Source organism: Typha latifolia, chromosome 7 (assembly GCF_019914945.1).
Source record: "Typha latifolia isolate L0001 chromosome 7, TyphaL0001v2, whole genome shotgun sequence".
NCBI lineage: Eukaryota > Viridiplantae > Streptophyta > Magnoliopsida > Poales > Typhaceae > Typha > Typha latifolia.
In genome coordinates this window covers 11,875,722-11,890,881 of record NC_133092.1, presented here as the reverse complement: position 1 = coordinate 11,890,881, position 15,160 = coordinate 11,875,722, and the positions used below count along the sequence as shown (strand labels likewise).

Genomic DNA, 15,160 nt, shown 5'->3' with positions numbered 1-15,160 from the left:
AGATGTGCTCCAAGTCCAAGTCTCCTGCATTTGAGCTTTATTATTATGCTGCCCTTGCAGGCTAAGTTGATGGCCTGTTTAGGATTGATGTCATAATGTCATATCTCTCCGTTTGTTTTATTTACTTGAGCACTTGTATAGTAACATATTGATACCCGGGCTTTATTATTAGTCAGTATGCTCTCAACCAAGTATGGGATTTGTTTTAGAATTATCATCATATATCTCCTATTTATATATATATACCAAATTATAACAGTTATTTGAAGCTTAATAAATTATATGTCTACAAATTTTCGTAAAGAAAAAAAGAAGAAGAAAACAGTAGGGATCATCAAACTTGGATCCCAATTTGGAACCCGATATAAAATGGATTCGGATTCAATTTTCTCTAAACTAAAACCGCTTCGCAGGATCATCTTAAACCTACCCACCCTCTCTAATTTTATTCCCTTTATTTACGTCGCAACCACTGCCTCAGGCGCTCGCTCGTTCTCTCTCTCTCTCTCTTTCCCAAAGGAGGGGGAAGGAAGCCTTCAGATGCGAAGCGTGAAGGGTTTCTCTTCCCTCTCGTCTAAGTTTCCATCGCGTTTATATCTAGAAATCTTTCTTTGGGGGGATTTGACGAGATCGGGAGGATGCTGGACGTGTCTAGGGTTCAGAAGGAGCTCGCGGAGTGCAACCGCGACAAGGCGATCTCTGGGGTCAGCATCGACCTCTGCGAAGGTGGGAGCGATCTCTGCCACCTCATGGGAACCATCTCCGGCCCCGTCGCCACCCCTTATGAGGGTGGTATCTTCAAGATCGACATCCGATTGCCCGGTATGGAACTTGAGATTTATTGATTTTGTCGGAAAGTTTCCTCCTTAGGGGTCTAGTCCGGTCAAATCTTGCGTTTTCTGATGTGGGTTTCCTTTAGTTTTTGTGTCTTAATTAGATTAATATTTCAATTGAGATGTGCGGTCGTTTATAAATCGTCCTAATCGTTATCCAGAATTTTTTTTATTGATATATTCACCGAGAGCATCTGAGTGCAAATTGTAATAAAAAATTGTGAATTTTCTAGTTTCTACTATGTTCAACTCAGTTGCAGTGCTTGTCCGTGGCTTTTCTATTCAGATGTTTATTGTTGTGCATACATATGGAAGTTGCTATAACTATTGTGGAATTATACTAAATTGTGAATTTAGAATTGATGATGTTGCATCATTGGTTGGCAGGTGGCTATCCCTTTGAGCCTCCTAAAATGCAGTTCATAACGAAAGTATGGTATGGAACTTTTCACCCTCAGTGGTTCTTTGAAATTTGAAAGCCTTAAGCATCATTATCTTTTTTGCATCTCAATTCTCTTTGTAGAATTTTCTATGGTGACCTTGCAGTCTAGTTACTTGCTAATTCAGGAAACTGTAGCAGATTGATGGATAGTTTTGTATCACGTTTTCAATTTGCATAGTTGGGAGTTGGACTAGCTGTCTTATTTGCTAGATATTTGTCAATACTTTTGACTGACAGTTGCAATATTTTTGACTGGCATTTGATAACTCTTAACTTGTTATACCGTATTGTTTATGTTTCCTTCCTTTAATTCCTTTTCAAAGATATTGTTGTCTAGTTGCCTGTTCCGGTAGAAACCAGGTTGTTATTACACATAGCATATCTAAATTTGTAAAGAATGCATAACTTTTTGGTACATATATATGATTTTTTTAAGTTTGAATATTTTTAATTTGTAATTGAGCTTCATCTAGTCAAATGAGAGTGGATGTTGACCTTGTTCTAGTTCGTCTCCTTAGCTAATTGCGAAATTTTTTACATCTAATTAACTGTGATTAGGCTAAGTATTGAAGGCAAATAGAACGTCATATTTTTTGATAGCACTATGATCAGTCATTCTCCACATGAAGATAAGGTAATTGGAGTGAGATTGGATTAATAGAAGTGCTGGAGCTATTTAAATGATATTCAATTTATGTCTTGTATTTTGTGGTGGTTGACCTCATTAGAAGATAATTGGGTGGATTGAATCGGGCAATGGTGGCATGGAAGAAGAGGTGGTTGATCATGGGTGCCCATGGTGTGCTCTAACTGCAAGGCAGTTGGTCATAGGGTCGAAGCTTGCCCTGATCAGGAGCTGAAAGTTACTACAATGTGGATTCTTCCATTTGACCAAGTATGGTACTATTTTATTACATGGGAGGGAAATATTACTTTCCTCCGAGTCAGCATTTTACTTTAGCCTTATAACAAGGAAAAAGATAGTAAATGCGAACTTTCATGAGAGAATGCTGTAAATCTACCTAGTTTCTTAAATAATCTGGTAGGGGTGTTCATGGGTTGACTTCGTGTCTGGCTTAGCTTGTCGGGTTTGGGCTGGCCCTTGGATTGAGAAACCCCAAGCCTGATTTCTAAGTTACCTATTTTGGGAAGCTGTGCTTGCAGCGAAGGTAACGAGTTGGAGGCAAGAAGAGGAAGAGGAGTGGTGAAGGAAGAGAGCAAGGATTCGAGTTTCGGCCGATCCCGAGTGGAGGAGAGAAAAGGAGAGAGAGAGAGAGGGAAAAAGAAAGAGAGAGTGAGAGAGAGAGAGGGAAAGATTAAAAAAAAAGGGTATGAGAGAGAGGAAAAAAGGAAGAGAGAGTGAGGGAGAGGGAAAGATTAAAAAAAAGGGTATGAGAGAGAGGAAAAAAGGAAGAGAGAGTGAGGGAGAGGGAAAGATTAAAAAAAAAGGGTGAGAAAGAGAGAAAGAAAAAGATAGAAAAAAAGAGTGTGGGAGAGAATGAATACTTTAGACTAACAGTTAGAGGGATAGAAAAGAAGAGAGGGAGAAAAAAATATTTTTACTTTTTAGGCTTTATATGTGAGTAATTATTATTTTTTATTTTCTTATAATTTTTTTAAAATTTTTAGAAATTTCTCAACATTTTTAATAATATTTAGAATTTTATTTAATTAAAATAGTCCGATCCGATATAGGCGGCCGATACAGCCGATATGTATCGTTTTTTCGGACGGCCGATCCCGATCCCGATACCGATTTTTGAAATCTTGGAAAAGAGGTAGTGGAGGGGGCTGCCACAAATGAGCGTGAGGAGATTGGTAGCAATGGCGAGGAGGGAGAAGGGGAAGATGAGGAGAGAAAGGGCGAGGACTAAGAAGGGAGAAGGAGAAGTTGAGTTGGAAGTCACGGATGAGCAATTTGAAGGAGTGGACAAGGATTGCGGGTTGCGGATTGAAGATTTTAGGTTGTGCTGCACTTTTGGTTTTTGGGTTGAGGTTGGAGTTTGGTCCAGGAAACATTAAACCTTATCCTAACTGAATACACTTCTAGTCAGGATCAGGCAAACCTAGTTCGGTTTTAAGTTGCATTTTGGCCTGGAAAATTTGGGCAAGTTATGGAGACTTTGGGCCGGGTGGATCGGCTGAGCAACTCTATATTCTGGCTAAAAGGATTAGGATCTTAGCTTGAATCAACAAACATTGGTGTGTTACTCCAGTAGGAGTTAACCTTATTAGCTTCCTGATGTGAGTTCAGATACTATTTTAGTCAGTGACTTCCTAAAACTCGTAGTTATAGTGAATTCAGATGTTTGCCTTTATAATTTGGTTGATTGGTGGCTAATCTGAATTTCTCTGTACTTGGTGGCAGTGTTGGTGTAAACCTGAGATATCTATTACTGCTTCATCTATCAACAGCTATTATTGTTTACTTGCTGGTGGAAACCTAATAGCTTTTACAGGGCTAGTGCTTGGCTTTCAAATTGTCCTATTATTTTCTAAGAAAACTTTGGCTTATTTAATTCTTGTTCTTGGATCTAAATTTTCTAATTAGAATAGAGACTACTTATATGTTACAGCTGTTTTTGGATAAGTTAGTTCATGTCTTATGAATCATGAGAACCGGAAGGTACCAACAGCGGCATAATTGTTGTATATTTTACAATTTAAAGGATAGCTTTACCTCCATATGACTTTAAGTTCAATTCCAGCATCAATCATGCCTCCATTATTTGTCCATCCATCTCTGTGTTCTAGGCACCCCAATATCAGCAGTCAAAATGGAGCAATTTGCTTGGACATTCTGAAAGATCAATGGAGCCCTGCTCTTACTTTGAAGACAGCATTACTTTCCCTTCAGGCTCTTCTTTCTGCGCCTGAACCTGATGATCCGCAAGATGCTGTTGTGGCTCAACAGGTTAGGTCCATGCCCCTTATTCCTGTTACTATGATTGAGGTCCCCCATGAGATATGCCATAATTTTCTTTGTTGATCACTCCTCTTTCCATTCTTCATTACTGCAGTACCTACGGGATTATACAACCTTCATTGCTACAGCTCGCTACTGGACAGAGGCCTTTGCTAAAAGGACCTCTGTTGGAATTGAGGAAAAGGTACATATTACACATTCTCTTAATTAACAGTTACATCATTGGTAATTGGTATTTTTACAAGGTTGATGACAGAGATCTTATCAAAGTAACCTAATCTTTTACAATTTCAGGTGCAGAAGCTGGTGGAAATGGGGTTCCCTGAAGAATTAGTAAGGAGCACACTGAAGAGCGTCAACGGTGATGAGAACATGGCTCTCGAAAAGCTCTGCTCTTGCTAAAGATCAATGTGAAGTGTATAGTTATACCTTTTAGAGAATGCAGCAGCTTCTTCTCCCATTTTATTCTGACTCAGTTTCTATACTCAAATACTTGGACATGGAGGTGGTTTGATAGATCTGAGTCTGCTGAATGTAACAGTGATGCTTCCTTACAATTCTCCTTATAAAATTATTCCTCTCTTTTCTTCTCTTACCGCTCTCATGTTCACCTCTTTGGCTATGACTTCTAGAGTTAAGATTGACTTTGCATTCTTTATTTGGAGGTTGATTCTCTTTCACAAAGTGCTATTCCATTATTCTTGCAGCAGTCTATGAGAAATGAAAACAGCAATGAAAAAAGTTCTTCCTCTTTCTGTTCTTTGAATGTCATGGATTTATTTATTTTTTTCCTTTTTGTTTGTTCAGATTCAACTAGATTGCTTTTCTTTTTCAAGATTTTCTGTTGATGCTGTAAAATGTAATCGGAGTTCTTTGTGTACCCATTACATTCATCTGGACATTATAAGTACTGGAACTTGATCATATTTATTTCATGCAGCCATAAAATAATTGGATTGGGAGTTTATACAAAATTTCAAGTGTTCAAATTTTAGTCCTTATTGAACTTAGATGCTGTAAATGGTGGCTGGCACTAGTCCCTTGTTATTTGGTAACATACCAAACCCAAAAATAACTCAAAAGAAGTTTCCACACACAGATGCCTTGCATTTCCAGGGCCAGGGAATCACAAGTCAATGGTAGGTATGTTTGCATTGAATGAATTCTCACCAAGACTTTACAGGGCTGTTGGCACCCATATGAATGAGTGGATACAAAGGTCAGTCATGCTTGTTCCAGAGTTCACACCATATTAATTTGCTGCTACTACTACTACTTCCTCTGTTTGATGATTCTTTTTATGCTTTTGTTTTTCAAGTTTGATGAATATTTTACTGGATAAAAGATGAGTTGCAAGTTTATCCAAAATATTTTCTCTTATTGTTAGAAATTGTTCATGATAGTTAGATGGTCAAGTGAACATGAGAGTCTAAAGCTTCAGTGTCATTTTTTGAGGAAAATTATATATTTTAAACCTGTAGTTACATGAACTTAGACGGTGACGGTGATTTTTCTATCAAGACTGCCAAGTTTTAAACTTTGGGTCTCCAAAATTTAGAATTGTGAGTAGAATTTGGGTGAAAGAAATATAAACCTCACATATTTGCACCAAAAAGAAAATTTATTTCTTCAACTGATAACCAGAAATTAAATGTTTCTGTATTAAATTTAACGATTATTAGGCAACTACAGATAGATCAGAACTATAAGAAATTTAATGGGCACATTAAACTTCAGCTGAACTATAAAAAGGGCTAATTTTTTTTTCTTTCTTTATCCTCAAATCATTTGAGTGAAAACATTGCCATGGCCCATGATAGGCTCGTTGGTCTCCGTGCTGCTTTTGTCAGCGTACCAAATCCTAACGGCTCCAAAAACATTCAATAAATATGCCCATCAAAGTGGACCAAAATGGAGTTCTAGAAGAGAAGAATTCTTGAGTCAGTGGAAGGAACGCAAACTCTGGATAGATACCTCAATGCTTGATTGATGTGAGTGGTGGATGACCAAAATATTTTAAAGAAAAAAGGTTATGAAACTCTTTTATTTATTTAACTTTTAACCCCCCTGTGATCTGAACTACAATACAACAATTACTCTTGTTTTCATATTTAATTAATTTAAATATCTAACTTTAATATTCTTATTAGAAAATAAAGTTGTAGATGATTGGATTAATTTTTTTTTAATAAATTTAAAATAATATCAACCAGATTTTAAATAATTAAAATATAACAAAAGTATATTTTTTTATATATTTGTTTTGCAATTCTCTATAAATTTGTCTCTAATAAAAATGTTCATCATTGGTCAAATATAACCCCATGAACTATTACTGTTTTCTGTATGTATTTCTTAAACTTTTGTTTACCATATACGTAACTGATCCAAAAAATATTTTGGTTTAGAGATTCATATAATTACTTTTATTTTTCTTAGTTCAAGGAGTATATATTAATATTTTTGTTAGTTTAGAATGTGCATGTGAGTAATAAAAATATTTATATGTGAAAAAATAATAATAGTTCAGTAGGGTCTAAAGAAAATTATCCTAAAAAATAACTATTATACTTTAGTCTAGACCGGAGGAGGTTAAGTGCTTAAATTAAAAGTACAATAAGAAGATTTTATATAATTCTTTTAAAAAAAATTAATGCAAAAAGAAATTTCCAAATCTACACTTCTAATTTTTATTTTTATGTTAAAATAAAGTTTACCCATGTGATTTAGCTCTATTTTAATTTGTTCAATCTATTTTAAATTTAAGCTCTTCACTCCACCTCCTTGGTCTAGTCTAGACCAAGTTGCAATCATTAATCAACTATTAACAGAGATATTAAAAAGAAAAACTTACTACTCCAATAAAAATAAAATCTGATTTAATAAGAGTATAGATAGTTCATGAGTTTGCTTACTTAGCATCTTGCTTATAATAAAAAATATTAGCACTAATAATAGTCAAGCAGTTTGGCAATTTGTACTATAAATTTATCAAAGATTTAAGTGTCTAAATTTAAAGTACACATTAAGAGTTAAAAATAGATCAAAATCATAAGAGATAATTTGTGGAGAAGACCACTGACTGTCATCAGTCTCCATCAACAAACAAACAGAAGTACTGCAAAAAAATGAGCAACCAGTGCAAAAATCCAAGCTAAGCTGGTGGTTGTCTACAAACACAAAGATGTGCCAAAAACTTTGAAGGAAAAGTGTTTTGGAAAATGCCCACTTTGGCCCCATACAACATGTGATCTGTGGGAGTGATGATTTGATGAGTTCCCCTCATTTTCATCTCACAGATATTATTCTCTATCTGTCTGACATTGAATTCCTTGTCCTTAGATTACCTTGTGAGGATGCTAGCCATATAATATGAGAATAATTACACTGAAAGTTTATCCAAAAGTATTACCATATGAATATTTATCATTCGACCCTTTTATCTTTATCTAAAGTACGTTAAAATTATTATATTTATTATACGTATGAGTTAAGATAATTATAGACGCAAAATGATCGTAGTACAGTTGAATAAATTTTTTTTTAATAAAGTAGTTTTTTGTTCTTTGTTTTATTAACTACTGTTAAGGTAGATTAACTCGAGTGTTATTAGACATTGAATGATAAAGATGTTATCCATTGATGTCCCTTTATTCACATGTATGCTGTGATTGAAAGATTACATCAATTTTGGTAGTGATAATTACATGCAGAAATATGTTAGAAGGGATGTAGTATGGCACTATTTCAAGTTTTCAACAATCTGGGGTGGAAACTTTATGTTAATTTTTTTTTGAAAAAAACACTTGAAATAAATGAGTTGGACCACACTCACTTTATTAATTAAAAAGAAAACAAATTTTAACTTATATAAGTGCTCTCTTTTCACTACATCAAATTAGATTTTATAGAATCTATTACACAATTGCTCACAATCTTGCTTTCTTTGCAGCTAAATACCATATTTGTAAGGATTAGATTAACCCTTCAACAGGTTGTAATCTAATTCTAAGTTGAATCAAAAGTCTTAGGACAATTAATTATTTTTTATTAAAAAAGAAACTATAGACACATGCCAATAGCTTCATATATAAGTTATAAAATATAAAAATACCATTGAATTGCATGAATTGTGACTAATATTATTACATGATTAGATAGAAGCATGTATCCATTTTCCATGCCTGACTTCTTTATCCCATTGGGTCCCTCTTTGGTCCAAATTTTGCTAAGCATCTAGAAGACAAATTCTTAGAGAAAACAAATTCTAGTTCCCATCTCTCTCTAATTACAAATGAGTAGTAAACACTCTTAAAAATTATTCCACACGGAATGTTTCCTAATGCTTAACCCAAAAATAACGCACACACAAGTCAAAAGAGTTGAAGACCCAAAAGGCCAAAAGTCTCCTCTCTTCTTTTTTCTTTCTTTTTCTCCCCTTTTTTCTAATGTTTGACAAGAAGGTTGGAAGAAGAAACAAAGGATTCTATCACATGAGATTCCAACCATTGCACAAGTTTTCAACCAAGAGTTGTTGAGGCCTATAAAATTTGTAATTGATGTCCAATTAGATCCATAGGGTTATCTTAATTATTTTATTTTATCTTTGATATATCTTGGTTTAGGTTAGATTCTTTGTTTGCCACTTTCTTGTCCTTTTATTGGTTAAGAGCCATATTAATCCATGACATGGAAGGACAACATAAGAATAGTAGATGTGTTAGTTTTTATTTTATTTTAATTTTTCAAAATTTTTGGGTTATTTATTCCTTGATTCTTCACTAATTATTAAAACTCGCTAGAAAGCAGAGTTTAATAAAATGGCTAATTTACTCCTCTTAAAAAAATAAAATAAAAATTAAAAAATTAGAACTAATTTTACTAGGTCAAAAAATTGTATTTATATAATTAATAATAAAATAGATAAGTTTCTTAAAAAAATAAGTGGAAAAGTGCCATTGAGTTAATACACTTTTAATTGTTTGGTGTATCATCACTAAATTCCCAACATCATTAAAGGTACATGCATGAACCAAATTAATATATATTTTTTATTTATTTATTATTTTTGACATTTTAAGGTATAAATATATATCGTCCGTCTCTATATTTTATTTTTAATGTCTCGGAAAATATTCTAAAATTAGATAAATATATGCAAAATAATCTTATTATCTTGAGTAAATTTTCTAAGATAAAAAGTTAAAAAAAGGTAATTAGATTTTAGTTTGTTATTTTTAAAAGTAATGAAATATTGTTTATTGTGTCGGTTGTTGTTATGTTTAAAGTTAAAGTTAAAGTGAATTGAGGATAGTTTTAAGACATTAAAATAAAAGTATAGGGATTGAATTATAAATATCCGTATAATAGGATGTGGATAATATAATGGAAATCTCAGGGTGTGTTTTGATAAAATTCTTAAGATTTAAGCGAGATAGACCCTTGCAACGACCATCATCACGTTAATAATTATTCCATTTCCTCTCCTTCCCGCTTCCTCCTCTCTTCCTTTTTTTTTTCTACTACAAAGAAGACTCCTACTCCGTCTCCGTCTCCGGCGGCGGTCCGTTCACCGGGCCACCAGCCTCCTATGAGTAATGGGATGCATCCTCGGTAACCTCGCCGCCCCGGATAACTCCTGCTTCACCCTCTTCTTCCCCATCACCACCGCTCCAGAGACCACCGCCACCGGAGACGTCGACGATCCCCTCCGTGCTCCTCTCCCCCGTGAGTTCATTGGAAGGTCGACCAACTCCTCCGGCTGGCCGCGGTGGCTCTCAGCCGCCGCAGGCGGCGCCCTTCTCGGGTTGACCCCACGGCGCGCAGATTCGTTCCGGAAGATCGAAAAGGTGCGAGATTTCCCCAATTTCCCGCCACTTACCGTCCCAATTCGAATAACCCATGTCGCGAAATCTCATGTTGGTGTGTGTTTAGATTGGGTCGGGCACGTACAGCAACGTGTACAAGGCGGTGGATTTGGAGAACGGGCAGGTAGTGGCGTTGAAGAAGGTGAGGGCGGATGGGCTGGCCGGAGAGGTGGAGGGGGCGAAGTTTATGGCGAGGGAGATCGAATTGCTCCGGCGGCTCGATGGGCACGCAAACGTCATCCGCCTCGAGGGCCTCGTCACTTCTCGTCTCGCCGCTTCGCCGTCGCTCTACCTTGTTTTCGAGTACATGGATCATGATCTCGCCGGCCTCACCGCCGCCACTGGTGTGAATTTCTCCCTCCCGCAGGTTTGCTTCTCCTCTTCTTCGGGTGTTAAGCTGACATCTAGTAGGAAACATATTCAATTTTGGGCCAGTTTGATTGATTCATTTCATCGACTTGAAGGTGTTAATATGAGGAAGGTCGATTCCTTTTGGGGTTTACTTGAATGAATCTTGTTGCAAAATTCTGGAACTGGGAAATGTTCTTCATGATCAGAAAGTTTTGGGAAAGTTGAAGGAATCAACTGTGGATTACTCGAGATAATTATTCGAGAAAAGAATTATTCTCTTAATTTTTAGGTTCATACTGAATGGAATCCATCTGCAGGTTCTTTTTGAAGAGCTCTGTGGGAAAAATTAGTTTGGAACTATTAATGTGCGAGAATTATTGTGTGACTTAAACAGGAATGGAAGTCATAACTTTTGGTGCATAAATATTTATTTCATAAGAAGTAACAGTTAGGTGTCCAAAAATGTAAAAGAAGTAAAATCTCTATATATTTTGCAACTACAAACCAAACCAATAATGGTCATGTCGTTTTCAAGGAGTTCTTGTTCTAATCTCTTAAGTAGGTTTTTACTAAATCTTTTTGGACTCCTAGATAGATTCACTAAACTACAAGATCTAAAGTAGGTTAGTAGACATAACATGAATTAACGGTGTACCCTTTTCATTTTTTCTGTAGAAATTCTGTAATGATGTGGACCTTTCAATTTCTCTAGTACAAAAAAATAAAAATAAAACAAAAACATCTATGAGATGGCTTTATCATAGGTAAACCACTATTATAGACAATTTATCTCTTTGGACATGCATATCGGTTTTAGATGCTATTATCACTATTTTTGTTGAGTAGAAATCCTGGGAATATTGTGTGATTCAACTACCAGTCAACTATTTACAACAGACAAATTAACATTTAATACCTTGGAAACCAAGTTGTTCTTTTTGATATTATCCTCTGAGCTATTGAATGATTTTGACCAAGGAACAGAGAGATTAGTCAATCATTTGGACTACCTATGCAACTTTACATCATTTTTCCTAATAGGACAATATAATTTTACTTTTTAGTGAAGAAACCACTTGCTGCTGTTGATAGACGTCATAGATTTCATTATTTCCAGACCATATGATGGTATAAAAGTCTTTTGGAATGGAAGAAAAGTGGACATTTTTGGGGTCATAAATATTCGGAATCTGCAACTCTCCAAATTATGGTGCAAAATGAGTTTCTTGTTCATGTTTCTGATGTCCTCTTACTTGAATTCAGGTCAAGTGCTATATGAGACAATTACTCTCTGGTCTTGAGCATTGTCACAATCACCATGTCTTACACCGGGATATCAAGAGCTCAAATTTGCTTCTTAGTAAAACGGGAATACTTAAGATAGCTGATTTTGGACTTGCTACTTCTTATGATCCTGACAACATGAAACCAATGACTTCTAAGGTTGTCACTCTTTGGTATCGTCCACCGGAACTCCTACTAGGTGCCACACATTATGGTGTTGGCGTTGACTTGTGGAGTGTTGGATGCATTTTTGCTGAGCTGCTCACTGGGCAGCCAATATTTCCAGGAAGGACAGAGGTACTTCACTTTTCCACTCATAAGCATCCCAATATCATAAATTGCAAGTTATATGACCTCTTCTCTCATGTCATAAAGTACTGAGATTTTAAATACCTATATATTTAAATGAAATTCTGTAGGAAATCACATATTACACCACCATGCAATTTTCAACCTGTCTAGTTCCACCCTTACACTTGTAAGTTTTTTCATCAAAAACACCATCTCCATTATCGGACTCATCAACCCTAATCATAAACCCAGTTGGTTTTTACTCTCTTTTTATCAAAAGATGGACTCGATTACTTTAATCATACAAGGCAGGTTATATGAATATTATCAACTTAAAAACTGATTTAAATCTGTAGCATCACTCCTTGGAGAAAGGATGTTTTAAGGACTTCAAAATTGCACTCATAAAGCTGATGGAATTTCACTCTACCCTGTTACTTGTTATTTGGTTATTTTTAACTCATGGTATTTTTGGTGACTATAATGAAAATGTTGGTCTTGAAACAGATATGTAAAAAGATGTAGTATGTCAATCATAATGAACTTAAAATATGTGGTGGTGCCAAATATAGCTTTCCAAATAGCAAGTACTTTCCCTTCATGTTTCAAATATATTTTTAGAGTTCCTTATGTATCTTTATGAATTACTCTGGATCTTCCATGTCATTCATTCAGGTGGAACAGTTGCACAAAATCTTCAAATTATGTGGATCCCCATCAGAAGATTATTGGAAGAAATTAAAGCTGTCGCAAGCTTCTTTTAAATGTTATGATCGCTGCATAGCAGAAAAATTTAAGGACCTACCACAATCAGCTCTTTCTCTACTTGATACGCTCCTAGCAATTGACCCAGATGAGCGAGGCACAGCTGCTGCTGCTCTGAACAGTGAAGTGAGTGTCCCTATCCAGTTTTATGGTCTTTGCAAGATGGCATATTTCATACAATAGCATACCTCATGGGCTCCTATGAATTACTAGATTTCATCAAGGAGAAGCACAATATTCTATAGCAAAACCTTTCTATATGGAATTTAAAACTAATACACAGACTGCTCCCCTCACTGTGCCTCCATGCTTAGTCTTTCAAGTAAAATGTTCAAAGCATCACTGCAGCAAAGTCAAGTCCTACACTGCTTTTAAGAGTATTACATCATACACATGAGAACCAATTCCCAAACAAAGAGGATGATAACTCATTCACTATGAGGGTAGATAGAGGCAGCATACTAACTATTATGGCACTAGTTGTTTCATTCTGAAGTAAGTAATCCAAGCAATATTTAAAATCCTGTACAATTAGTGCTTACACTGGTTTCAGTTTTTCAAGACAGAGCCTTATGCCTGTGAACCGTCAAGCCTACCTCAGTATCCACCAAGCAAAGAAATGGATATAAAGTTGAGGAATGAAAGAACTAGGAGGTTGTACTTTGTTATCTTCTTTGTAGTCCTTGATTCAGCTATTACTATGTAGAAATTAGATTATTTCTTCGCTCTCATTGCAGGAAAGGAAGGATTAATGGCACACTTGAATGTGAAACAACTAAGAAAGCAAGGGCACGCAGTCATGGCTACAGAGGTGCGATAACTCCGGATGTGAATGCTAAGCTACATCTGAACCCTGATGTAAGTTGAACAGCTCTATTTCCTTTTGTTTATTTTTGGCTTACCGAGTTATACGTCTCATTGGCCTGAAATTTTTTTCCCGATAATTTAAATTTCATAATAGATTAGATTAAGTATTTGATGTAGTATAATTAATCTCCTATTCAATCATGAGGAATATTCTTAAAATGCCGGCTTTGACATAAATGCCCTTCAAATGGTCTTTTTCCCCGAAAAATGATTTGAGTAAATGAACTAAAAAGATATATACTGAAAATATGTTTTATAGACTGAAGAGAAGTAATTATTGCAACCAAAAAATAAGTCAATTTCTTAATATGTAAGAATGAGGTTTTATGCTACAAGGTTGAAATGTGGCCAGTGATATGCAACAAACCCATGTTAATTGAGTAGATTACCAAGCATCTTTCCTGCCATCAGGTACTAAGAAGATACCTTGAGAATAGTTCTATCTGATTATTTCATGTAATTCTTCTACTTCATCCTATCACTGATCTTTGTATGACTGTTATTTCCAGCTTCCAAGATTGGTAACTAGCGCAAGTGTCAGAGGCAAGATGGAGAGGTTTCCACCACCACATCTGGATGCACCAGCAATCGGGCTTCATCTCAATACGTTGCATGCTAACACCGATGAGCTCTTATCTTCGTCGATTGAGGAAGTACAGAAAGTGCCAGCAGACACATTGTTTGGTCCCATGAATCACTTCGGCAAGGGGAATTCCAGCAGGAAGAAGGGTAGATCTAGACAAGGCCTCAAAATGGCTCCTTCCACCGTTCTAATTGGTGCATTCATGCCATATTCATTAGGACCTCCCATGGAGGTCAAAAGGAAAACCAGGGTGCACATTACGGCCAAAGCAAGAGAATTAGATGTAGTTGCTGCAGTAAAATAAGCTGCATCTTCTTCCTGTTTGATCTCAAGCAAGGGCAATTTTTTTTTCCTCATAGTTCTTCAGTCACCTCAGTTTAGATATTTAGAATTCAAATAACATGTACAGCTTTTAGAAATCCATTCAAAGTGCAATAGTGTAATAAAAGTCAAGCATGCAATCTGTATACAAATTCAATAATGTACTTTACATTCTAAACTTATATTATATCAGATTTTGTTCCAGTAAAGAGAACACCTGATTATCAGATTGGCTTATATTTTTATTCCATTCATTGAATTATCTAGGGCTAAGAATGAGTCTAACATTAATAAAATTTGGTAATTGACTTGTGCACTATCATTACACGAGTTTAATTGGTTTATATGATGTTGCATAAAATTTTGGTAATGGAAAACTTGTCTCAAGAGCGTAAATTAATACACACAGGAAGAGAAGAGAAGAAAAGGATTAGGTATCAGTAACCTGCCTTAATTTCTTTTCCTTTTTTTTCCCTTGATGAGTAATTGTTTAACAAAATGCAAAGTTATTTAGATCATCTTTATTATCTCCACTAATTCCAGTCCGATTAAAAGTTCCAAAGGGGTCTTAGTGATACAAGAGGCAATAGTAATAGGTCAACTTAATTTTCTTTCAAAGTATAAGGATGT

General features: G+C 35.5%; 2 protein-coding genes across 2 annotated transcripts; both read left to right on the top strand.

The window, feature by feature from the left end:
* Positions 1-428: 428 nt before the first annotated feature.
* Positions 429-4,796, top strand: LOC140792696 (ubiquitin-conjugating enzyme E2 27). Its single transcript, XM_073143847.1, has 5 exons — positions 429-822; positions 1,221-1,269; positions 4,030-4,189; positions 4,296-4,385; positions 4,496-4,796. Exons 1-5 carry the CDS (start codon positions 639-641, stop codon positions 4,601-4,603), a joined length of 591 nt encoding a protein of 196 aa, XP_072999948.1. The 5' UTR covers positions 429-638; the 3' UTR covers positions 4,604-4,796.
* A 4,858-nt stretch (positions 4,797-9,654) lies between these two features.
* Positions 9,655-14,767, top strand: LOC140791856 (probable serine/threonine-protein kinase At1g54610). Its single transcript, XM_073142543.1, has 7 exons — positions 9,655-10,050; positions 10,136-10,435; positions 11,683-12,000; positions 12,670-12,885; positions 13,313-13,413; positions 13,497-13,617; positions 14,136-14,767. The coding sequence occupies exons 1-7, from the start codon at positions 9,799-9,801 to the stop codon at positions 14,511-14,513; spliced, it is 1,686 nt and encodes a 561-aa protein (XP_072998644.1). The 5' UTR covers positions 9,655-9,798; the 3' UTR covers positions 14,514-14,767.
* Positions 14,768-15,160: the final 393 nt, after the last annotated feature.